The following is a 25,642-nucleotide window of genomic DNA, read 5'->3' as shown; positions in this document are numbered from 1 at the left end:
AAAAAGGAGAAGAAGATGAAGAAGAAATCATGTAAATTGAATGAAGGAGAATAAGGTATATATATATATGGGTCTCAAAGGGACGTGGAAACACATAAGAACTCTTGAATGGAAAGGGGATGTAACTCCAGTTCCTTCGGAATCGCTAGTCAATCCTATTTCCGATAGGGGCAGTTGACAATTTAATCCGATTTTGACCATTATTTTCATATCCGTAATAGTGCGAAAAGAAGACCCGGCTCTAACTTGTTCAAGAATAGTGGTGTTTAGTCTCTCGACCTTTTGACTTAGGATTCGTCAGTTCTATTTCTAGATGGGGGCAGGGAAGGGATATAACTCAGCGGTAGAGTGTCACCTTGACGTGGTGGAAGTCATCAGTTCGAGCCTGATTATCCCTAAACCCAATGTGAGTTTTTCTATTTGGATTTGCCCCTCGCCGTGATTCAATGAGAATGGATAAGTGGCTCGTGGAATTGACGAAAATTTAAAAAAGAGAGGAGAAAACTGTTCAAAACCAAACGACTGTTTTTTTTAAATGATGTCGTTTAATAATCTCTTTTTTAAATCCATGTCATTCTTTTATAGAAATTCATCCTGGAAATTAAACTCAAACTCTAATAAGTAAAATGAATGAATAAGTAAACTTATTCCTCAGATCCGCCGCCATCACCAAATTCTCATCCCTGTGCAACCCCCACACCCATTCCACCAGATTACTACTCCGTTCCTTCTCGATCGGTCGCCGCCCGCTCGCCACCTCCAGCACCATCGTGCCATAGCTGAAAATATTAGAAAACTATCAACTCTCAATCTCAACCTCAGTAAATATAATGAGAAGATTTTCATTCTAAAATAAGTTCAATTAATGAGAACTTTAGCCGCCGTGAAGTACTCCAGTGAGGGAATTATTTAGTTAATAGATGAGTAAGAGAATTGTTTAGTTAATAGATTAAACATAAAATTCCAGTGAGAACAGATAAGAAAATATCAATCTGCTAAGGATACTACCGTATTTTTCTTTTAGTTTTTGGGTTCCATTTCAAAAGAGATCACTCAAGGCAGTAATAATTTGATCCTATTCGTTTAGCAGCAAAATCACCACTTTAGCATCGAGAAGGAGTGGGCGGCGGCCGATCGAGAAGGAGCGGAGTAATAATTTGGTGGAATGGGTGTGGGGTTGCACAGGGATGGGAATTCGATGATGGCAGCGGGTCTGAAGCTTGGGAATGAGTTTACTTATTCGTTCATTTGACTTATATTAGAGTGTAAGTTTAATTTCCAGGATGGATTTTTATAAAAGAATGACATGGATTAAAAAAAGAGATTATTAAATGACATCATTTAAAAAAAAAATGGATTTTAAATTACACGGTGGCATCCGGCGAGCCACGTCACATTTCTGGTGGCCGGAAAAGAGATGCGTAATATATTTGATAAAACCCTGATACTTTGAGGGTTTATAGAGCATTTCGAAAGTTCCAAGGTATTTTTGACAAAGCGGGTATAGTTCAAGGTTTAATATGATATTTACACACACACACACACACACACACACACATATATATATATATATATATATATATATATATATATATATATATAGGGGCGTGCTCCAGTGAGATCCCCTATTTTTCGTGTAACATGAGTACAATGAATAAGACATATAATACTAATGAACAAAACGTATATCTAATGAACAAGATGTATATACTGATGAAAAATAAAATTTAAAAAATTCGTAATGAATAAGACATATATACTGATGAACATGACCGTATATACTGATGAACAACGCAGTATATACTGATGAATAATAAAATTTAAAATATTCCGCTCCCTCCAGGATTCGAACCCTACGAAAAAAAATCACCCTTCAGATACAATATCAGCCATAGGATTGATAAAATAAACGCACCAGATCGTGTCCTAGATCTCACTAAAATCAGGGGGTCTCATTGGAGCGGCCTCCTATATATATATATATATATATATATATATATATATATATGTGTGTGTGTGTGTGTGTGCGCGTGTGGATGTTATTATGTTTAATTCATGCTTATAAAAAAACACAATAAAGATTATAATTAATGTTTAAAATTTTCAATTGTTGTATGCATTAATTCAAAAATATTATTACTCTCAAATTTGCATATACTAATATAAAATATATAAAAATAGACTTGGAATGAATAAATTATGATTTTTTTTTTTGACTTGGGGGAGTTGGGGAGGGAGAGCAGTGGGGTTTGAACCCGGGACCTCACTGTTCAAACACAAGAGGTCGCACCGCTTGGTGTCCCCTTGAGGACATAAATTATGATTATTTAAATGACCTTATAAATTATGATTATTTAAAAGGTCATTTAATTTTGATATTCGCCGTGCAAATCATCGCACGGGCGGGCGTACTAGTTATACAAAAAGAGCAAAATATATGGTAATTTGAGATTTACCTTATGGCTATTCTGGAAAATTTAATCATGTGCACAAAATAGACACAAGCAACCCAACGACATACCTTAACAAATTAATGAGTTACCATTGTGCGCACGGAGCACCAATTCAGACTTTTGACATTATGCTACATACGACTAACCAAACAAGCGCTCTTTTTTTTTTTTTTCAAACAAATTAGAAACATGAAAAATTAAACCCATAGATAAATCATACTGAATATCATCTTAAAATTTGGTTAATCAAATTGATCAGTACATTTAATTTTTTGAAATAAAAAATTTGAGGGTTTAGAATTTTAGGTATTGAAAACAGACTATTTTCATTTTTTTCATGCTATGAAGTATGAATTACAAAAATCGAACAACTGACCTATCCAATTTTTAAGTTACCTGTTATAACGATTTTTAATACTCCCTCCGTCCACTAATTGTTGTCCTAGGTGAAGTGTAAATTTACACTTCACCTAGGACAACAATTAGTGGACGGAGGGAGTATTTATTTTGAAATTTCTAGCTATTTACTGGATCGGTTAAAACCATATGGATGCGGTCGATTATTTTGTATGGTACGTGATCGAATTAAATAAATCATGCTGACCCTAATGCCATTTTGACCTATCATGGAAAAGTAAAACAATAAAAATTTTACCCACAAAAAAAGGCCGCTTCTTCGATGGGCCAAGGGTGAAGTCGTGGAATTCCTAAATCCAATTAAGCCAATTTAACGAGAATAAGTCAACGATCTAAGCCCACAAAAATCGGTCTACATTATTTTTTACCGCCAGAAGTGTCGCACGCTCTTCGACTCATAGTCGCGCGGTCGTAGATAATTTTTTCTCTGGTAATCGAGATGGCGGAGGGTTAGAGCTCGGCGACGGCCACCGGGATCCGCCGCTCCTCTTCCTGTTTCTCCGCCGTCCACTGCTCAAGCTTCCTGAAGAAATCACTCTCTCTCAGACTCAGAGGCACTCGGTTAGTCGCTCATATTTATCAGTTTATTTTATTTCAGTGGTGCGTTGCTACGATTACACGAAGCAATGTGGAGAGAGATCGAGAGAGAGAATGTCAAAACCAATGCAAAGCGTTGTTCCTATAAATAGATCTGAAATGCATTCATAGAACTGGATGAACAAATGATCTCAGTTTTGCTTTCACTTTTTATTCATTGCGGCACATGGAAAATTGCAGAACCGTTGCTATTATAAACACTCGCATTTGCAGCAAAGTGACTTCTGTTGATTGAAACAATTTCTCTGCACTCAAAAAAATTTATTGCATCTTTATTACTCTGGTTTTGTATCTTGAGCACAAAGATGATTACTAAGCGCTAATCAATTTCTCCTCGTGGTAATGATATGCACCCTTTGGGTCGGTTTTAGGAATTTTAATCTCACGGCTATATGCTGTGGTGGAACCAGAAAAAAAACAAACGTTTGGGGACGAGCCTATATATGAATTCATATAGTAAAATTTACGCACCTCAAGTCCCGGCCGCCATTGGCAATCATCAATCCCAAAACCAATAGAAAAGATGAAAGAGCACGAGATTTTCCTGAAAATTTATGTTCTCTGGTGTTCTCTTGTGTTTTATTTTCCTCCATGAAACTGATACTTGCAATGGGAATAATTTATGTATGAGAAATAATGCATACTGTCATTGTACGTAGCTTGCTCACTCCCATCTTTCTTTTTTACATTGACTATGGGAGCCGCACCCAATGGAACATGATATAATATCTAATCCTCCGAACTTAGTAGCACCTAAATACTACATTGAAGCTGTTTTTTTGGAAGGAAGAGTAACTTTTTTTTCTTTTCTTTTCGAAAGGTGTTTCGAATAACCTAAAGAGTGGATATTTAGAGGAAACTCACGACTTGGTATTTAGGTACCCAAAAAGAAAAGCATATCATCATTCAAATAGAAAGAGTGATGATTCAGTTTCGAGCGTCTGAGTGTAATATGTTAGGAAATTAGACGCAACATTTTGGATATCGACCGATATGAAACGAGAAAAATAAATGACACCGATATTTTTAACGTGGTTCGGCCAAACTGCCTACGTCCACGGACCCACACCAATATATTAGAGAATCTCAAAAGGAGGAGTACAACAAAATTACCACACTGTATTTTGTATCTGCCTACGCAGAGGCTATCTCTCAACTCACTTTTATCACTCGTGTATAACTTCCACACTGAAGTTTTCTCTCACAAGATTTTTCTCTCTCTATTTCTCTCTCTATCTTTCTTAGCTGAAAGCTTTGTTTGATAGTTGTTTGGTGTGTTTTGTTGCTGCTGCGAGGAAGGATTTTATAGGGGATGAGAGGTGGTAGGTGGCAGATGGTGGTAGGTGGCAAAGAGTGGGAGGTGGTAGGTGGCTTACCTACTTCCATTTTTTACTAACAATCTCCCACTTGAAGACTGATTTCAATCTGTCTTCACACCTCGATCAACGCAACAGCCTTTCTGTCTTTGTCATTCTAGCAAACCAATTGAAGCTGAGCACAACTTCAATTTATCAATGGTTACTGCCTTTGTAAGCATGTCGGCTGGATTTTGAGCTCCTTGGATCTTTTCAAGTATTAACACCTCATCCTCCAACAGAGATCTGATGAAATGATAACGAAGTCCAATATGCTTCGTTCTAGAATGAAATGCTGAATTCTTTGCCAGATGTATCGCACTCTGACTATCGCTGTGCAAGACATTCTTCGTCTGATCAAAACCCAATTCTGCCAACAACCCTTGTAACCAGATCATTTCTTTGCTAGCCTCGGTGATTGCCACGTACTCTGCTTCTGTAGTGGATAAAGCAACAATCTTTTGTATCTGCGAGATCCAACTAACAGCAGTCGTGCCAACAGTAAAGACATAACCGGTAGTGCTTCTCCTGCGATCTACCTCACCGGCAAAATCTGCATCTACAAAACCTTGTAGTGCTACATCACCTCGTCGAAAGCATAAGCATCTATCAGTAGATCCACGTAGATATCTCAATATCCATTTTACTGCTTCCCAATGCTGCTTTCCTGGATTTGCCATAAATCTGCTCACAACTCCCACTGCATGAGCGATATCTGGTCTAGTACAGACCATGGCATACATCAGACTTCCAATGGCTGAGGCGTAAGGAATTTTAGCCATGAAGTCTCTTTCCTCCTTAGTCTTTGGAGAGTGCTCTTTGGATAGGCGGAAATGGTTAGCTAATGCTGAGCTAACCGGCTTAGCACTGCTCATGTTGAATCTTTGCAAGATTCGATTGACGTAGTTGGCCTGAGACAACTGCAAAACACCTTTTTGCTTGTCTCTGTAAATTCTCATCCCGAGAATTTGCTTTGCTTCTCCTAAGTCCTTCATCTCGAACTCCGCTGAAAGCTGTCTTTTCAACTTCTTGATTTCGTTCAAGTCTGAGCCGGCTACTAACATGTCATCAACATAAAGTAGCAAGATGATATAGCTGGACTCGAACCTCTTGAAGTAACAACAATGGTCAGCATTGCACTTCATGTAGCCATTTTTCTGCATGAATCCATCAAACTTCTTGTACCATTGCTTTGGAGCTTGCTTCAAGCCATACAGGCTCTTTTTCAACTTGCACACCAGCTTCTCCTTTCCTTTGACAGAGAATCCATCTGGTTGTTGCATGTATATTTCCTCCTCTAAGTCACCATTGAGGAAAGCAGTTTTCACATCTAACTGCTCTAGATGCAAGTCCTCCGTTGCGACAATACTCAGGACCGACCGGATTGTTGTCAACTTTACAATCGGAGCAAAGATATCTGTGTAGTCAATTCCTTCTTCCTGTTGGAAACCTTTGACTACCAATCTTGCCTTATATCGCTTTGAACCATCATGCTCTTCTTTGATTCTGTACACCCATTTGTTGTGTAGAGCTTTCTTTCCTTTGGGCAACTCAACTAGTTCCCACGTCATATTAGAGATAAGAGATTTTATCTCTTCTTTCATTGCAAGCTCCCACTTGACAGAATCTCCGACTTGACATGCTTCTTCATAGAATTCAGGTTCACCAGCATCGGTCAGTAACATTTGATTCATGTACTTCCTGTTTGGAACATGAGGTCGAGATGACCTCCTGGGTATAGGAGTTGGAGCTGGAACTGGAGACTGTGGTGGATCAGCCTCAGAGTTGGGCTCCTCCGTCTGCAAACCTTCATCTGTTTGCTTTGATGTACTGCACTCTGCAGTATCATCTGGATCAACGTATGTTGGATCGTCACTTGTTGTGTCGGTGGACTGCACTGCATTCCTGTCCTTGTACATCACATTTTCATTGAATATGACATTCCTGCTTCGAATGACCTTCCTGTTTTTGTCATCCCAAAAACGGTACCCGAACTCATCTCCACCATATCCAATGAAAGTACATTTTAGTGATTTGGAGTCGAGCTTACTCCTGGCATTATCACTAATGTGTACATACGCGACACAACCAAATACTTTCAAGTGAGAAAGTTTAATTTCTTTGCCGCTCCAAACTTCCTCAGGTATTCTGTACTCCAATGGTACAGATGGCCCATGGTTAACGAGATATGCCGCTGTGTTGACAGCTTCTGCCCAAAATTGTGTTGGCAGTCCTGCATGTATCCTCATGCTCCTAGCTCTTTCTGTCAACGTCCGGTTCATGCGTTCTGCAATTCCATTTTGTTGTGGTGTCCCTGGCAACGTCCTTTCTAACTTGATGCCATCCTGGTAACAAAATTTCTTGAACGCCATATCTTCGTATTCTCCACCATTATCGGATCTCAACTTCTTTATCCGTAAGCCAGTTTCATTTTCCACCATGGCCTTCCACTTCTTGAACGCCTCGAACACCTCTGACTTGTGTCTCAAGAAGTAAACCCACACCTTTCTCGAGTGGTCATCGATGAAAGTCACAAAGTAAGACTTTCCGCCATTGGATGAAACTGCTGCTGGGCCCCAAACATCTGTGTGGACTAACTCAAGCTTTACTTGCTTCGGAGTTCTACCACTGGTATTGAAACTCACCCTCTTCTGCTTCCCGTAGATACAACTTTCGCAAAAGTCTATATCAACAGACTGAAGCTCTGGTAGTTTCCCTTTCGAATGCATATACTTGAGCCCTTTCTGGCTCATGTGCCCAAGTCTTTGGTGCCACAAATTTGCATTCTTCTTGCTATCAGCAACTGCAATTGTCACACACGCATTCATCGTTGTGTATAGGCTTCCAGTATCCTTGCCACGTGCAAGAATCATTGCGCCCTTAGTGATTTTCCAATAATCACCTGAGAAGTGTGTATCACATCCTTCTCTTGACAATTGCTTGACGGAGATCAAGTTCTTCCTCAACTCTGGAATGTGTCTCACGTCTTTCAATTTCCATACAGATCCATTGAGTTTGATCTGTACTTCTCCTATGCCCACCACGCTGCATGGGTGATCATCTCCGAGATATACTTCTCCGAAATTTCCCGACATGTAATTTATGAAGGAATTTCGATTCGAGGTGGCATGGAAAGATGCTCCAGAGTCTATGACCCAATACTCGGCCCTTTTCTCCATGGAACATATCAAGGCATCGCCTTCTTCTTCAGCCACAACATTGGCTTCGGTCTTTGTCTCGTTTCCCTTTGAAGGTACTTTACACTGCGTTCTGTAGTGTCCGACCTGACCACAGTTCCAACATTCAACAGACTTTGATTTGTTGGAATTCTTGTGGATCCTGGAGCTCTGCCTGCCATTCCTTGACTTGCTCCGTCCACGCCCTTGACTTCTGTTTGAGTTTCTGCCTCTGCTTTCTGCATTTAAAGCGGCACCTGAAGTGGAGACTACATCTGACTGCCTCCGGATCTCCTCGGTTAAGATCATGCTCACGACATCATCGAACTTCATTTTGGACTTACCGGCAGAGCTGCTAATGGCCGTGACTGTGCCATTCCAGCTCTCAGGTAACTGCCCAAGAATTAACAAAGCCCGGACCTCATCATCGAATTTGATGTCCACCGTGGTAAGTTGGTCCGTCACTTCGTTGAACTCGTTCAAATGTTCTCCAAATCTTCCGCTCTCCGTCATTTTCATATTGAACAATTTCTTGATCAAATGAACTTTATTTGCTGCAGACGGCTGCTCGTACATGCTGGATAAAGCTTTCATGAGAGACGCTGTTGTCTTCTCATGCTTTATGTTGAAGGCGACTGACTTTGACAAGGTCAGTCTGATTGCGCCGAGTGCTTTTCGATCAAGCACCTCCCACTCGTCGTCCTTCATATCCACTGGCTTTTCCTTCAAGGGCTTATACAGGTCCTTCTGGTACAAGTAATCCTCCATTTGCATTTTCCAAAATCCAAAATTCACACCATTGAATTTCTCCATTTTGAAAATTTTATCGTCTGTCGACATTGCTCCCACTCGATCAAAAAACACGATAATTTTCTCAAAAAATTCGTTTCTGATGTGGAGGTTCAGTTTACACTGCAACCACAGAGCATACTAAGAATTTTAAAAGAATAATTACCGTTGCGCACGAAACACTGTTCGCAAAAATTTACTATTCACTAATTCACTATTCACGTGAATAGTACCAGCGCAAGAAAAAAAATTTCGCCACCAACGTGGCTCTGATACCAGTTGTTAGGAAATTAGACGCAACATTTTGGATATCGACCGATATGAAACGAGAAAAATAAATGACACCGATATTTTTAACGTGGTTCGGCCAAACTGCCTACGTCCACGGACCCACACCAATATATTAGAGAATCTCAAAAGGAGGAGTACAACAAAATTACCACACTGTATTTTGTATCTGCCTACGCAGAGGCTATCTCTCAACTCACTTTTATCACTCGTGTATAACTTCCACACTGAAGTTTTCTCTCACAAGATTTTTCTCTCTCTATTTCTCTCTCTATCTTTCTTAGCTGAAAGCTTTGTTTGATAGTTGTTTGGTGTGTTTTGTTGCTGCTGCGAGGAAGGATTTTATAGGGGATGAGAGGTGGTAGGTGGCAGATGGTGGTAGGTGGCAAAGAGTGGGAGGTGGTAGGTGGCTTACCTACTTCCATTTTTTACTAACATAATAAACCGTGCGTGCTTAATTTGGAGTTGTAGAATGACATGTATAGTTATATACTCCCTCCGTCCCAGCTGAAATGTCCTGTTTTCCTTTTTGGGTTGTCCCACTTGAAATGTCTTGTTTCCTTTTTTGGCAATACACTATCTCTCTGTACTTAATATTTAAATAATTTTCATCAACCCACTTTATCTATTTTATACACATTTCTTAATCTCCGTACCGAAAAGAAACAAGACATTTCAGCTGGGACGGAGGGAGTACATAAGATATATACTAACTAGTTATACTATGGGGTGTTTGACTAAGCTTATTTTAGAGAGCTTAAGGTATTAAGAGTTTATAGGATGTAAGGTCTCAAGAGTTTATAAATTGTTAAAGTGTTTGAATAATTGGACTAATAAGTGAGAGAGCAATTGTGAGTTAAAGAGAGAAAACTCAAGATGGATGAAATTGAAGTTATATGATGAAAATAACATACCATAGTAGAATTATCTTTATAAAATGATTGTTGCTTATAAGATTATGAAAAAATATAATTAGAATTGAAGAACTTATTTTTTGAGAAGCTTATAAGTTGTTCGAGTTTATTTTGTTAAACATTTTTCAAGAGCTTAAACTCCTAAACAACTTATAAATTATTTTAAGGAGCTTCGGAAGTACTCTCTATATATTAGTTTTGAAGCAAATGGAGAATGAGAATTGTAACCCATGCATCAATGCTAGCTGATCGTTTTAGCATTTTATGAAATTTGTTTGGACTTTAATTATTTAATGCTTCAATCATCATAGCACAACTTAGCATTTTGTGGACGATAGTGGAAAATTTGTTCATTTATCTAAAATTTAGTGTAGGATGGGATCATATTATGGAAGTTTGATGTATGTGTATGTGAAGTATTAATGAAGCCACCACACCACAGCTGTCCTTTATTTGCATGCAGGATTAGAGGCAGTAAACTCAGATTTTACTTTGTTGGAGGCATGCAGTACGTTTTCCTTATCTTGTATTTGGCCATTTTTTAGAGTAAACATTGTCAAATCAGTCTCTCCGTTCTTCATGTTTCTATCATCAATCATGCAGATGCAGTTGTAAAACTAAAATCTCGGACTTGCATGTTTGAGGCCAAACAATCATATGTCACCATGGCCACAGAGATCTAGGAAATTAAGCAAAACCCAGTTTTAAAATCAAATGAAAAAGAAAAAAAATAAAAGAAACGAAAAGCAATAGATAACATTAATTATTATGTGCAGAAATGAAATACTTGGGGCCTGCTCATCTGTCCCCTTCACTTCAGAAAAGGGTCAGTAAGTTGTGGTGTGGTCGCAATGGCTGCTCCCACTTATTTAGGCATTACAGATCACAATGAATTGACTTCGCAATCCCCACTTTGCTTTACGTGAAGGGAACTGCAATGCATGCCCCCTTTACTCCCCAGTCACTATTTTTCACAAATATATGGTATATAGTACTACCTAAAGTACGATGTAATTCTCATGTATATAAATACTTGGGATTTACTAAGAATATACATACACTTAAATTAACATTTCGTGCTGTTTAAACTTTAAAGTATGTTTGCCACTTTGTCTTTACTTTTGTTTTTACATGCTTAGCATCAAATGATTGGGGTCATTACAAAAATGTTAATTAATTAATAAATTAATAGGCATAAGGAATGACAATCGGTGACTGCATGTGGTGGTCATGGAAAGGATTCCTCTCGCCACTGGGAACAAATTATTTAAGACAATTAATGGAACTGGTTTGTTAGCTAGAGGGTGCTTTATTAATTAATGTGGTAATTAATTAACTTTAAATTTTAGGAGAAATAGTAATGCTGCATAAGCCCAAATATTTTAAGTTTGAATTCATTATCATATCATCTTTAAAAATATTTATTCAATAACAAAAAAAAAAAATAGCAATCATAAGGAAAGAGTTAGTTGTAACGTTAAAATCATATGTTTTGCTGTCTGGGAACATAATTACTCTTCACAGATTAGATGTCTTTTACTTTCGCTAATAATTTGCATAATTATTTGGGAGATAAATTAAAATAATATATCGCACATTTATTAATGCGAGGAGAGGAATGGGCAATAGGTAAATGCTACGTTGACCAACGTTGACACCAAAATTTAGGATTTGTCTTCAAATTTAAGTTTGGCAATTAAATTTGTTCGATCCCTTGTCTGCTAGCATCAGTCCTCATTTTATTTGGAAAATCTAGACGGTGGATTCGGTAGCATTTGATTGATGTTTTATTAGTTAATTTAATTGTATGATTTATGCTTTATAAATATAAAAAGTATGAAGACATTTGATTTATCTTAGTTCGTTACTAACATGGATAACAAGATGGAGTAAATTGCAAAGTTGACATAATATTTTTTGAGCTAAGATTGAATTGCATAAAGGGACGTGCGATGACTAAGGCAGCAAAAATCAATTAGTTTTATGTAGACGAAAAAGGAAAGCAAGGAAGCAAACATATTATAAAACGACAGCGTCGCTGAAGCTTTTAAGGTTTATGTAAAATGCAATTCCATGAAATAAACATGAGAGATGATAGCTGGTTGGTTGGTCTTATGGGAAATTGTGGTCCGTAGCTGTAACGGCGTTACTTTTTCGGAATACCAAACACTATTCGTGCAATCACAAGCAGCTTTTGCACCACCACCGCCATCGCCATCGCCATCACCATCACCATCGTCTCCGCCGTTGCCTGTAGGTGAATTTTCCAATCTCCGAACATCATATGTCTGCCGCTGTGTTTCTTTGGCCGCAAATCCCCCTAAATTATTTCGCTTCTTCCAAAAGATTGGTCTCTCACCTTTTCTCTACCATACTTAATAACACCAACTAACGTTTTCATAATTAATACCGAACAAAGATAAAGCCCTTTTCTTCTCTTTTTCCTTTTTTATCAGGGTTCCTTTTTTGAAAATTTCAGTTCGCGAGCTGCAAAATTTTGTGTGGGCTTGAGCTCCTACTCTCTAGATCGAGCCCTTGGGTTTCGCCCTTCTTGCTGTTTTTTCCCCTTTCGCTTTGTTATGATATTCTTCGCCTTTTATTCCAACCTCGTAGCTCTTTTACGGGGAATATAGCTTCCAAGATCTGTTTGTGTTGAAATTCCGACTTTTTATGGGTAATGCTTTAATTAATTAGCTGCATTACTCGGGATTCTTTGATGCCATGTACCATTGATGCATGTGATTCAGAGAGAACAGGAGCTCAGCGGTGCAAGATTCATGTAATGGGAGGAAAATGATTAATGAAGTTGAGAGTTTTAGGCATTGAACTATTAGTCATCGCCCGTGGGTTTGAGTTTAGTGCAAGATTTGGATTCTGCGGTCTAAAACTTGCTTATATGGGTATCAAACTTAGATAGTTGCCGGATTCGGTTTTCTGATACAATGATATTCGAGGAGATTTGTTAATTTTTATGAAATCCAGCTCCCAATACCCCTCTGAGATTTTTTCCTCAACTGCGCAGATTTCACGTGTAAAGTGAGAAGTAGGGCAGCCGCTTATGCCATGGGTGGAAAATGAAACTCTTCAATTGGGATTTGTTGCTTGAGTTGTTCTGCTCGAGATGATTGACCAATTTATTAATTTTGTCATTAGGCCGCCCAGGTATGTCTCCTGCTTGAAGCTCATTCACTTTTTTCCTCCATTTTTTTTCCTGAACTTCTACATCCGTTTTACTAGCATAATGAATATTTGTTTTGGCCTTTGGGTTTCTGAATTATATGAAAGTACACATTTGTATTGTAGATATTAGGTCTCCAACCCCATATTTCTAAACCTATGTGCTTTCTAGAGTTGAAGCCAAGTAATCATGCTGCAGATGTAGAAGGCAAAATAAATATCTGCCCCAGTGAAAGGGTTAAATTGCTTGGTTGTAGATGATATAATTGTTTTTAACCACCTTCTCATATTGATCAGTCAAGGAGCTAGAAAAAGGAATGGTGGTATGTGTTTGTGCTGTTTTAGGTAATATAGAGAAGAGAAGAATCAGTATGGAAAATGTGCAAGGGCATCAAATTGATTCTGTAGATAAGATGCTGTCTATTTAATGCAGACTACTGATTGTATGTTCGCTTGTATTAGACTTTAAGCACATCCTGGAATCAGTCTATTTCGGGTCTATTGATATAGTTTGACTTCTGAACTGGGCAACTCAGACTCTTTTTGGGACATTGGTTTACCTCATTTTCATATTGATGAATATATTGTTCACTCTCTTCCGATTGTTTTACTGACACATACTATCTAAATATCTTTGTGTTGGTTGATAATGGATAATTCAATTTCCGAAGAGCTATAATTAATTTTTCTTTGTTACACATGCATTAACTTTCCTTTCTGTATTAATAACAGTTTGGACTTTATGGGCTTTTAGAAATGGTCCTCCGGAGTGCAGCTTCAAATGAGATAAAATATCTTGTAGCATCTAGTGTTAATCTTTCTTTTGCTCCTTTTATTATGATTGCCATTAGGTTTCATGTGAGAGTATATATGTCACTCACACGTATGATGTATCCTTAATTTTTGCCTGTGAACTTGTGCGAACTATGTAATTAGCTATTATGGACTCAGACTTGATAGAAGATAAACTGTACTCTGAGGTGCATCTGTGCTTGCCAGTAAGTTCTGTACCTAGGTTTCGGCCAGCTACGTATTTATCATGGTGTTTGCTGAGTACAATTGGCAGTAATTGTCATTATATTCTTTCCAAACCTAAAACATGATTAGTAGTTTAGTAATTTACTTTCTGTGATTTCTTAAATTTCCTTAACTTGTATCAGTTTTCGAAATATCCATCTACTCATATGAGCAAGTTGCTACCATTATTATTTTAATTTACTACCTCCACTTGCTATGGAAACAGGGCTGATTACAACCCAGATCAATATCTATGGGAAAAAGATTTTACCCTTGCAGGAAGAAAATACAACAGAGAAGATGTGGAGGCAAGTATGGGCATCAGTTATCAAAATCTTGTCTCATACACTGAATTAATGAATGTTTGTTTTGCATTTCTCGACCTGATCGTACTTAGTGCTGAAAGTTCAGTTAACTTTGCAGCTTAGTAATGAAAGGGGTCATACCTTAAGATGTAGCCATTACGCTCCTTCACAGGTCCCAGATGATTCGCCTCTCCCTTGTGTCATATATTGCCATGGGAACAGGTATACTGTCTTCTTTTGAGAAATTTATTATGTTAGATGTTGCTTCTTCATATTTATGAACTAGTTTCTTTCCTCAGTTATCTGTTGAGGATGACCAACATGAATTTAGTTGTGTTTTATGGATAGCAAAGTATGAGAAAATCATTCAATAGTAGGGTATATTATGAATTCCAGCTGGATGTTTGATTTTACTACACATACCCCTGGTTGTTTGCAGAATCAAATCTTCACTTATCAACATCTTGCTTCTTTTGAGGAATCAAAATGGTCTATAACAGAATCACTTTACTCATTAGAAATGAGTTAATAGAAATCACAACATCAACAGAATAACTTCCCAACTACTTCCATCCCTAAAATAGCCAAAAAATTCCAAGACTTTGTGACAATTTTCTGTTTGGCCAATTCTTTTAAAATTATCAATGTTCCCATGATTCTGACAATTAAGTGCGATCTGGCCGATTTCTCACACTAGAAAATCAGCCGCTAATGCCAAAATGACTTGAAAGATGCGTGTGTGCACGCACATACGTCTCATTTAAGGTATAAGGGGTTGTATTAATGCTGGACTTCGTGAAGTGTTCCATCTTCCACGCCATTGCACATGTCAGATGATTTTGGCTAGCTTATCAAACCGGGCAAAATTTCACCGTCCAAATTATGGCTAAATTTGGTAATTTGAAAAGACTTCACCAAAATTCCAAAATTGTTAGGCCTCTTCCATCACATGTCGAATAAATATTCCCACAATTTAGTTAACCGACCAAACCAAAAATGAAGTTATTCCCAAATTTATGTGGATTAGAGAATGCAGAACGAGAGATTTCATCTCATTTGATGTAGTAAAAACTTATTGGTTTTTTTTTCTTATTGTGCAGTGGATGTCGGGCAGATGCAAATGAAGCAGCTGTAGTTCTTCTGCCTTCAAATATCACAGTGTTCACTCTTGATTTTTCAGGTTCTGGCTTGTCTGATGGAGATTATGTTAGTCTTGGTTGGCATGAGGTACCTTTCCTTGGTCATCTGTTATCTGCTTTACTATGCGTTCCATGACCGAAGTAAAAGTCCCTGCCTTAATTTCAGAAAAATGACCTCAAAGTTGTGATATCATATTTGAGGAGCAATGAGAAAGTATCTCGCATTGGCCTTTGGGGAAGATCAATGGGTGCAGTAACAAGGTTGGTGATTGATTGTCTCTCTGCCTCAGATCTATTGGGCTAACAAATCATCCATCAGGCCCCTAACTTTTTCAAGTTTGTACTTGTTTACCACCGGGGTGTCAAGTTCCCATTTCAAAAGTGAAACGTCCGGCGCCCAAAATATTTATTGTGGCAATCTCAAGTTTTTTCTTGATTCATTAGTTATTTAGACAGTTGTTTTCTAGAATGATATAACTGTCAGTATATACTGATTTGGTCTTTACTGGAAGAAAGGAGCAGAGCTCTGTCTAGCTTGCTTTTTGCTTTTTAATTCTTGCTCTTGACTTCTGATTATCATCTCAGATTAATGTTTTTTTTGTAGGAACTGCTTTTGTCAGATAACTTTGTCATGATTTTTGTTTTCTGTTCAGATATTCAATTCTTACCAGATTGCATTGGAGATGCTACTAAATAGATACTAGTTCTTACTTGTATAACCTTTCATCAAATGTATTGTAGCCTTCTCTATGGAGCAGAAGACCCTTCTATAGCTGGAATGGTGCTGGACAGTGCGTTCTCTAATTTGTTCAATCTGATGCTGGAACTTGCAGATGTGTACAAAATCCGGCTTCCTAAATTCACAGTATGGACTTCTGTTAACATTGTTTGCAATTAGTTGCCTCGCTGCCTGTGTCTGTAATCTGTATGTAGTATGTCAGGAAGTCTGGTCTTTTGCTTTAATCCATTTCTATTACATTGAGAGTTTGGATGTTTCCAGTTCAAACGTCTCAATTGTATCGTATAGTATACTCATATGTGAAGTTTGTGTAGCAACAAACAACTCCTGTAATTCCTTGGTATAGTAGTTAGCAAAGGACCAGACTTTATTATCCTATGTTATTCTTAAACAACCAGGACAGTCTAACTGACCGTCTTTGTTAGAGGCAGTTTAGCTGTGTAAAGTTCTAGAATTTTGTAAATAATTTGTAAGATTTTAAATACTCCCTCCGTCCCCAAAATAAGTTCCTCTTTGGGGACGGCACGAGTTTTAAGGAAAAGTGATAAAGTGTATTGATAGTGGAGAAAAATAGTATTGAGAGTTGTGAAAATGTGAAAAAGTGTTATAATTAGTATTGAGAGTGGTGAAAAAGTGAAAAGTAAGAATAAATAAAGTATTATTAGTGGTGTGGTAGTTGTCCAAAAATGGAAAGAAAGAAAGAGGAACTTATTTGGGGGACGTCCCAAAAAGGAAAAAGAGAAACTTATTTCAGGGACGGAGGGTGTATATTTTTTTTGACCAGGAGTAAGATTTTAAATATTGATTCTACTTGATTACTGATAGTGTGATACCACCTCGTCTCCCCATGCCATATACAGGTGAAGATGGCTCTTCAATACATGCGACGAGTAATACAGAAGAAGGCCAAATTTGATATCACACGGCTTGATTGCATACAGGTCTTTACTAATCTTTAGGAGTAGTGAGATTGTCATTTTTGGTCCTACCCTTGTTCTGTACTCTTCGAGAAATCTTGTTTTTATAAATCTCTTCTCTTTCTGTATTTATTGTGAGATATGGGGAGCCTTGATATAGTTTTGCTGCTAATGCATTATATTATCCAAACTGGCAGGTTGCTCCCAAGACATTTATTCCTGCTCTGTTTGGGCATGCAAAAGATGACAAATTTATTCAACCTCGGCATTCTGATGCTATCTTTAATTCGTATGCGGTGCGGAAACATTCTCTAGATCTTTATCTTTTTTTAATATTTTACCATTCTATGTGGACTGTTGTAAGTTTTTGGTTCTTTACAGGGTGACAAAAATATTATCAAATTTGACGGTGATCACAACTCATCGCGGCCTCAATTTTATTATGATTCTGTATCCATCTTTTTCTATAACGTCCTCCATCCTCCTCGGCCTCCATCTTCATATTCATCAAAGATTGAGAAATACTATGATCTGGGAGATGTTAAAGTTGGTGCTGGCGTGGAAGAGGTAGGTAGCTCGTGCTGTATATATATTCTTAGAATTATTTCTTTCACATAGTACATGGCAATGTTGAGCTAGAACTTGAGAAATTAATGTCCTCGCCCATGCTTATTGTGGAACTTTTATCTAACTTTGTGGTTTGTTTTTGTACCAAATTTTCAAAATGATATGGAAAGTTCTGTCTGAGAGACATGCTTTTCTGAAGCTGTAAAATGAAAAGATATGCTGTGTGTGTATATATGTATCTGCGCATGTGTATATATGTACATATTTCTGTGTTATCCCTTGCATTATGAAGTTGCAGATTCACTTATAAAATTGTTTTAAATATTAAGCCCGTGACAAGTATATATCTGAGAACTAATTTTTAATGTGCATGGCCTGTAGTTCAATTTGGATTTGACATCAAATTGCAGCTACATGAACATATTCTTTGTAGCTCATGTCTCCAGGCAGTATTCTTTCCAGCTTACATCGCGCCAATACTCTCTTGCTGAATTCATTCTATAATGTACTGAGTATAATTGAGATTACGTACGGCACATTCTGCTGATTATGACCTGATACTTGTTAAACTAGTTTCAGCCTTACACGTTATTTTCAATTAAATATCCTGAAATGAATCTGTAATATGCAACTTGGTAATAACACGTACTTGTATACTTTGCTTTGATGGCCATTACGCACTGTGTATTCTTGGATGCTTGTTTTTTGTATGTGCTGATGTAACTATTTTCATTTTCAGAATATTTTATATGAGATAATAGCTGGGCTTCGCAATGTAAGTGCTGATGCACCTAGTTCTTCTGCTGCACCTCGTAGCATTTCATCTACAAAATCTGTGGGGGAACTACTCTCTGACATAGCACCTGTCTGTAATGTAAATCTCTCCCCCTTCAATTGATCTGTCTTTGGAATTTTAGAAGTGTAAATTTCTGTTCAGATTTCCTGAAAAAATGTTCATTTCTTAAGATATAGAAAGCTGCATTTTCAATTTTATGTGATAATTATTGCAGGATGCTTTGACTTCTGAAGAAGCTGATCTAAAGATTCTCAGCGGCAGTAGCACATCACCTCAAGAGGTACTCACATTTGAACCTATTTCAAGTGAAGCATCATTACACTGAGCTACTTCTCCGAATCTAAAGCTCTTGAAATTCAATTTGTTAGGACAAGCAAACAGCCCAAAATGAAGAGTGTTGCTCCTACACGAGCTCAAACAGAGAAAGTTGGGGAAGATGCTCGTCTTTGGGCAGTGATGATCTACCTTCTATGGACACAAGCATCAGTAACTCCGACCAGGTGTCTTTTCATACCTCTATCATTTTCTCAACACCGGAAAGGCTAAAATGTGTGTGGCACATCTGCCACTCAGTGTTTTTGCAGTATCTCCTGTTAGTCTCTTCTCATTCGGTTTTAGTTCTTGAGATCAAGAACTTGCATTTTTATTTGGTAGCTCAAGCAAACATGTCTGAGTTTCGTTTAATTTTATTTGGTAGCTCAATTTCTTCATTTTTGCTGACAAGCAACTTTACTTCAATTTACAGACAACTATAAAGGTCCTTGCCACGCCTCTTCGAAATCCAGAACAAAATACATTAGACTCTCCAAAGGACGAGACAAAGAAGAAGAAGAAAAAGAACAAAGCTAGTTCAAGCACAAAGAAGTCGAAACGGGAGAAATTTGAGAAGCTGGAGGCTCTGAGCCAGCGCATTCGTCTCTGCATCTTGAAGAGAGTTAATCATAGGAGAAACTGCTCGACCTGACTAACCCTCATTGTAGAGTAGGATGTTGCATTCTTAGTTCTTCCATGTTCTACTTTGTATTCTCATGTTTGATATGTTGTTAGGAGGCTACCCGCTTTGCTTATTATTTTTCAACATGCTGCTGCCCGCCACCATTTTAACCACTGATTTTTCTATTACACCCTATTTCTTCTGCAAATTGAGTTCTGCTTTCATTACTTCTACAGCGAAAAAGGATACAAAAATACTTTAAAGGAAAAGTGGAGAGCAGACTTTCTAAAAGCTATATTAACAGAAAGATTAAACTGAACACTCTCATCCACTTAGAAGCAAAGTTTCAAGTGTGTAGTCCAACTGACACTTCTAAACCTAACTTTCTGCTTACAATCTAAATACTGGCGTGGTTCTTAATGCAGTTATATGTATATATATTAGACACTACAGATACATGGTGACGACTACGATGCCGAAAGATCCTAGTAATATGCAACTCTAGGAATTACATAATACCAGAGAGCTTTTCCAATTGGTTTTCATCGCCAATGGGTAGTTCTGATGAATGATCGAACTGCTCACTTGTTAAGAAAAGGGGATGTGGCTGTTGGTAAGGAGAGTTCAAGCTCGATTCCAGTATCGAATGGGAGAGAACCATCTCTTCTTTAGTAAATGCCACATCACTGCTCCCACGTTTCTTTTTCACTGGCCTCCCGTCAGGGCTCTCGACTGGTGAACTTGCATGACAGCCAGAATCAGGGGTTAGAGGCTCGTGATGAGAGGACATGGATTCATCCAGAGAAAAACTCTTCACAGAAGCATGTTCGTTGGCAGGCTTGTCCGCAAAAGGTGATTCAGATGTTGGAGCCGGGGTTGCAGGGTCAGTTTTATTATCAGATTCTGGGCAAACGTCATCAGTCTCAGGAGCAGAAGCTCCTGAGCCAGGCGCTTCTGAAACAACTCCACTGATGCGCTGCTGTTCTTCAATAATTTTTTTTAAGTACTTTCCTTGGGCTTCTATCCGTAACTGTAGCTGTCTTTGCACCTGCAAAAACCATCAGAAGTCTCATCAAAGAACAATTTTTCACAGCCAAAGAAGCTAGCATTCCCAAAAGACTTAGTAAATTCTCCCACAGCCTTCTCATGGTCTCATGTGGTAAAATAAAATGGTGCAAGTTGAATTCATATGAAGAACAGTTGCTGTGCCTACATCTCAGCATTTTTTGAATGAATTTCTAACAGTTCGGTGCTGTAACTAGTCGTCTAAATCCAGATTCATCTAAAGAGAATCATCTGTTGATGAATTAAGACAACCTTCATGGGGTTTAGAAATGTGAGTTATCAAGATATCTCTCATATACATTAAAAAAAAAAAAAAAAGATATCTCCCACATAATTAAATTAGCAAAAAAGAGTTTTAAAAAATAAAATAAAATAAAATAAAATAAAAAAAGAAATCAAAGAATATACCTCTAATTGCTCGTGCAGTCGCTTTTGGACCTCCATTTGCAATTTGAGCGCTTCAGTTATTTGCATTCCACTACAAACAAAAAGAACAACCTCTTGTTTAAGTGATTACTTTTTAATCATAGTACTAAAGTAGCACGTGGATTAGGGTAATAGAGTGTCCAGTTTAATCAACAATTCAACATATGAGAAAAAATAATCAATGAATTACCAGATGTCCTCTAATACTATAAAATAGTCATAAAAATTAAGACATGGTCCAAGAGGACAATGACAAAGACATGAAAGTGGACTCTACTTACGATGAACCATCCAAGCCGGAAAGCATATCGCCTGATTCTTTCTTATCAGCTTTTTTCCCTTATTATCAAATCAAGTAAAACTTATCAATAATGGAATACCAAAAATTCTCAAAAGCTGAAGAAGTTTCAAGAACTAAAATGACAATGGACTAACAGCTAGAGCATAGCATATAGAACCACATTATTATAACCTACCATCAGAAGAAGAATCTGGAAGATACTTAGCCAGCCGGTACTTCTGTTTGAGACAATAAAAGTTAGTCAAGCTGTGAAGGATCAAACATATCAGACACCAGCATGGTGAAAGCAGAAGGAATTTTATGGCATGGGTACCTGCAAGTGGCTTTTTACATGGTAAATTGTTAGCCCTTGAACTCCCATAACTCTGAGAACACCTTTAGGAGTAGCTCCTGAAGATAATAATAATAATAATAATAAAACATGAGAAGTTTTCCTACATGAATGAAGACTGCTATAAGCTTTTTCCATCAAATTCCTAGAATCCATTATTGCAGGAAATTTTTCACTTTTTCTAAAGAATTACATAAAGCAAACAAATTGAATGTCTTTCATGTATCAGGACAAGGGGAAACAATAACGGGTTGCTTCATGCATAAAACTCAGTGCTACGCGTTTCCCCAATTCAACATACTTATCGTCAACAAACCTACTCAATAGTAGAAGTGGCACGCTAAGCATTTTGTTATATCCACCATAAGCTCAAACTGTAACTTTACATAAGTAAACCATGGAAAATATTGTGAAGAAGCACTGCTACCTTTTAGTGAATGGGCAAACAAAGCTAAAGGAACATTTTTCTGTTTTAACTATCTCCAACCTTTACTACATCCTTTAAGTTGTTGAGTACTTATTACTTTTTCTTTTCTCTCCTCTTTGCCATTCGGATCAATGTGAAACTAATGTTATCAAGTAACAAGAACTCACGATCTGGCCCACCAAGCTGCGCAACAGCATCAACAAACCGTTCATGAAGCTCATGTGTCCAACGGAGCCGCTGCTTAGAGGCCAAACTTTGATTGTTGCTCCCACTGTTAGATCCACTGATAGGATCCATTGTGCTATCAACAGAGTCTAACGGCTGACTTCGAACAATTGGATTGCTGTGAACTAAACTTGAACTAGGAACACCCGTGGGCTGATACATATTTCATTAACCTATGGCAGGAAACAGATGTTGAAGTCAGTCTGATATAACTGAACAAGTGCATCAATCTTAAGATAAAAATTGATGATCTGACAAATACAAACACTAAAGAATAGCATCAATACATATAGTACGAATTTCTTGATTATCATTAGTTGGAAAGTAGTGCAACTATTCACTTCTTCTTTTCCCCTCCATGTGAACATAATGCAGAACAGGGAAATTATTGCAACCAAAACCAAATTCCATTCTTATGACTAAATCATGAAAATATGTTATGTCAGTAAGACAATTTTTTTTTAAAACAATTAATAAAACATCCTAACTTAACAAGCTTCAAAGAATTTAAATTTGCAAACCTGAAAATGTTGATAGAGCTCAGTCGTTTTCATGATAGGGAATTCAAAATGGTGAACAGACCTAAGTGGAATTACAGTTAACCTCTAGTTCCAACAGCATCACTTGAATTCAAATCTAAAGTAATCTAGATGACTAAGATGAGTTATAAACAAGCTGTACATGAGAGAAAATTGATGAAAGCAATCTACAACAGCCACATAGAAAACAGAGATGACATATATATATTCCTAGTTTCTATGACCTTTTATGAAGCAGTTGATATTGGTGGACCTGAAACATACCATCCATACAAAATGATGGGCCAGAAACCAGGAGAATGAGACAAAGCCACACAAAAAGAGAAACACTCAGTAAATTGCAACATCTGATTCCATTAAGTCCAAAGAATCTCTCTAAAAGCATGAAATAGAGCACATCTAAACCATTAAAACCAGAAGCAATAACCGTGGCGATTTCCAACATAAGATCAAATGGAGGAGAGGGTCCCAAATTTATTGGAAAGCCGTCGTTGAACAAGTGCTAAGAAAAAAAATTAACAGATTTCAGTTGCTTTGTTAAGTAAACTTGCCAGTTCGTTCGTCACGACAAAACGAAATAACGAACCATAAAAATTACAGAACTATGGCCAAAATACACAGAATCGGACGGCTTTGCTTTGTTCTTCCAGAGAAGCAGCAATAATTTGCAGTACGCATCAGAAATTAACATTCTCCAAATCCAAAATGCTCCACACAAATCGAAAAGGAGTTGACTCATGATAGCGTGTAACTAATCCCAGAAAAGCAGGTGCAGAATTCAAACAAGAAAAACACAATAGAACCAAAGGTAAAATTAGTACCCAGATCTACGAAATTCAAAGCAGCGATCCTCCAAATCTTTCACGAACACCAATTAAACGCAACCATGCTAAATCCCGGCTGCCAATTCGAAGCTGAGGAACCCGAACTCGTCGGGAAAAATATCAAATTGAGTGGACAATGATAGATTATATAATTAGGCGGATTGCAAGCTATGCAATGAATGAAGAGTGGAATTGAGGAGTAGTGAGCTGAAATATGAGCGTTAAAGGGCTCTGAATTCACGAAAAAGAATTAGCAATTTCCTTTTTTTAATATCAGACTCTTATATTATTCGAGGGGGGGAAAGGGAAAGAGGAAGAAGGGTGTTATTTTAACAGCACTTTGATATCATAATTAAAAGAAATAGAAAAATCAAATTATTAATGAAAAATATTATTGGTTCGAACAGTCTACTGATGGAGCAGGATCGAATTACACTTTTTTAGTACTCCCGTCCCCTCCTGGCTCCCTCCCATCTAGCCAATTTGAGGCGTATGTTTTGTGCACAAAATTTAAATAATTAATGTTTAGTGAAAAAATAAAATTAAAAATTACAATAAAAATAGTAATATATTTTTCAAAAAATAAAGTGTAATTACTAACTTTAATTTATTTCAAAAAACGAAAGACAATTCAATTTTATTTGGACGACCTAAAAATGAATACGACTCAATTTCGTTGGAACGGAGGGAATACTTATTATGGTGAGCAAACACGGACAATATCCACTAAACCGATTTGGACCGAAAGGTTCAGGGCGGGTTGGTCTCGGTCGTATGAGGCGCACGTGAAGGAATATTAAATTGAATTAACGTTCCACTTTGCCCGATGATCGTTTCTTGGTTATTATTAAGATTTATCAATCACCGAGATCTTGATTCTTCACTTAAGTCAGATAGAAGAATACATCTCAAACTGTGGTCCTATCAATACGTAATGACGTACCAGTATAGACAAGTAGCCAAGACAAACTACTTCCATCTATACTGCAGCCTAAACCAATAACTTGTCCTAGAGTTATTTCGGCTGTGATCATATTATATCTCTTAAGGTTATTCCAATTATATGGTCTTCTGTGATCTACAACACACCATATAATCTACTTATACAGAGATAAAGAACATACATATGCAATCATGAACACAATCAGATAGGAGATAGGAATAGTGAAAACAGGAATAATTGTATACAAGCATAAAGTTCTTGCTTTCAGTATACAAATCCAACAATCTCCCACTTATACTAAAGCAAAACTTTTAGTATACAATGTGTCTAAATACTAGCTATTACAAAAACTTCACTTCATCTCTCCCACTTATACTGAAAGTTTTTCTCTAAGTGGGTGGCATCAACCGCAATCCCATCCCTCGAGCATGCTTCTCATAGGTCTTTTGCGGTAAGCTTTTCGTGAAAGGATCAGCTAGGTTCTCCAATGTATCAATCTTTTCTACTAGCACATCTCCTCTGTTTACGATTTCTCGTATGATGTGGTACTTTCTCTCTATGTGTTTTGACGCCTTGTGGCTCCTGGGTTCCTTAGAATTTGCCACTGCACCCGAGTTATCACAATAAATTATGATACTCTTAGGCAAATTAGGGACCACTCCTAGATCCAAGAGGTAGTTCCGGAACCATACAGCCTCTTTAGCAGCTTCCGAAGCAGCTACATACTCGGCTTCCATGGTGGAGTCTGCAATGCACTTCTGCTTTGCACTCCGCCACGATACGGCTCCACCTCCCAAGGTAAACACATAACCAGAGGTAGATCTCTTCTCATCCCGGTCAGCCTGGAAATCCGAATCGGTGTAACCCAAAGGAAATAGACTGTCTGACTGGTAAACTAGCCTATAATCTCGAGTCCGTTTCAGGTACTTGAGAATATGCTTTACCGCAGTCCAGTGTCCTGGTCCAGGGTTCGACTGATAT

At 37.7% G+C, this 25,642-nt stretch overlaps 2 protein-coding genes across 13 annotated transcripts; one reads left to right on the top strand and one right to left on the bottom strand.

The window, feature by feature from the left end:
- Nucleotides 1-3,252: 3,252 nt before the first annotated feature.
- Nucleotides 3,253-19,788, top strand: LOC130985965 (uncharacterized). Of its 11 annotated transcripts, none has more exons than XM_057909211.1 (15): nt 12,041-12,242; nt 12,446-12,663; nt 13,012-13,151; nt 14,410-14,491; nt 14,607-14,710; nt 15,589-15,715; nt 15,794-15,888; nt 16,369-16,492; nt 17,227-17,307; nt 17,481-17,579; nt 17,665-17,850; nt 18,590-18,724; nt 18,861-18,926; nt 19,015-19,146; nt 19,392-19,788. In XM_057909211.1, exons 3-15 carry the CDS (start codon nt 13,111-13,113, stop codon nt 19,608-19,610), a joined length of 1,491 nt encoding a protein of 496 aa, XP_057765194.1. In that variant the 5' UTR covers nt 12,041-12,242; nt 12,446-12,663; nt 13,012-13,110; the 3' UTR covers nt 19,611-19,788. The 11 variants fall into 11 exon arrangements, with proteins under 11 accessions (XP_057765190.1, XP_057765191.1, XP_057765189.1 ...); XM_057909212.1 differs by having other exon boundaries at nt 12,041-12,246; XM_057909208.1 differs by lacking the exon at nt 12,446-12,663 and having other exon boundaries at nt 11,961-12,246.
- A 74-nt stretch (nt 19,789-19,862) lies between these two features.
- LOC130985967 (myb family transcription factor PHL7-like) lies at nt 19,863-24,175 on the bottom strand. Of its 2 annotated transcripts, none has more exons than XM_057909216.1 (7): nt 23,716-24,175; nt 22,298-22,528; nt 21,686-21,762; nt 21,548-21,590; nt 21,353-21,410; nt 21,054-21,123; nt 19,863-20,628 (listed from the first exon to the last, which is right to left on the bottom strand). In XM_057909216.1, the coding sequence occupies exons 2-7, from the start codon at nt 22,515-22,517 to the stop codon at nt 20,089-20,091; spliced, it is 1,008 nt and encodes a 335-aa protein (XP_057765199.1). In that variant the 5' UTR covers nt 22,518-22,528; nt 23,716-24,175; the 3' UTR covers nt 19,863-20,088. The 2 variants fall into 2 exon arrangements, with proteins under 2 accessions (XP_057765199.1, XP_057765200.1); XM_057909217.1 differs by having other exon boundaries at nt 22,131-22,528; nt 23,716-24,038.
- Nucleotides 24,176-25,642: the final 1,467 nt, after the last annotated feature.

This window comes from Salvia miltiorrhiza, chromosome 5 (assembly GCF_028751815.1).
Source record: "Salvia miltiorrhiza cultivar Shanhuang (shh) chromosome 5, IMPLAD_Smil_shh, whole genome shotgun sequence".
NCBI lineage: Eukaryota > Viridiplantae > Streptophyta > Magnoliopsida > Lamiales > Lamiaceae > Salvia > Salvia miltiorrhiza.
Note: the sequence above shows the minus strand (reverse complement) of the source record. Positions and strands in the feature narration are given on the sequence as shown.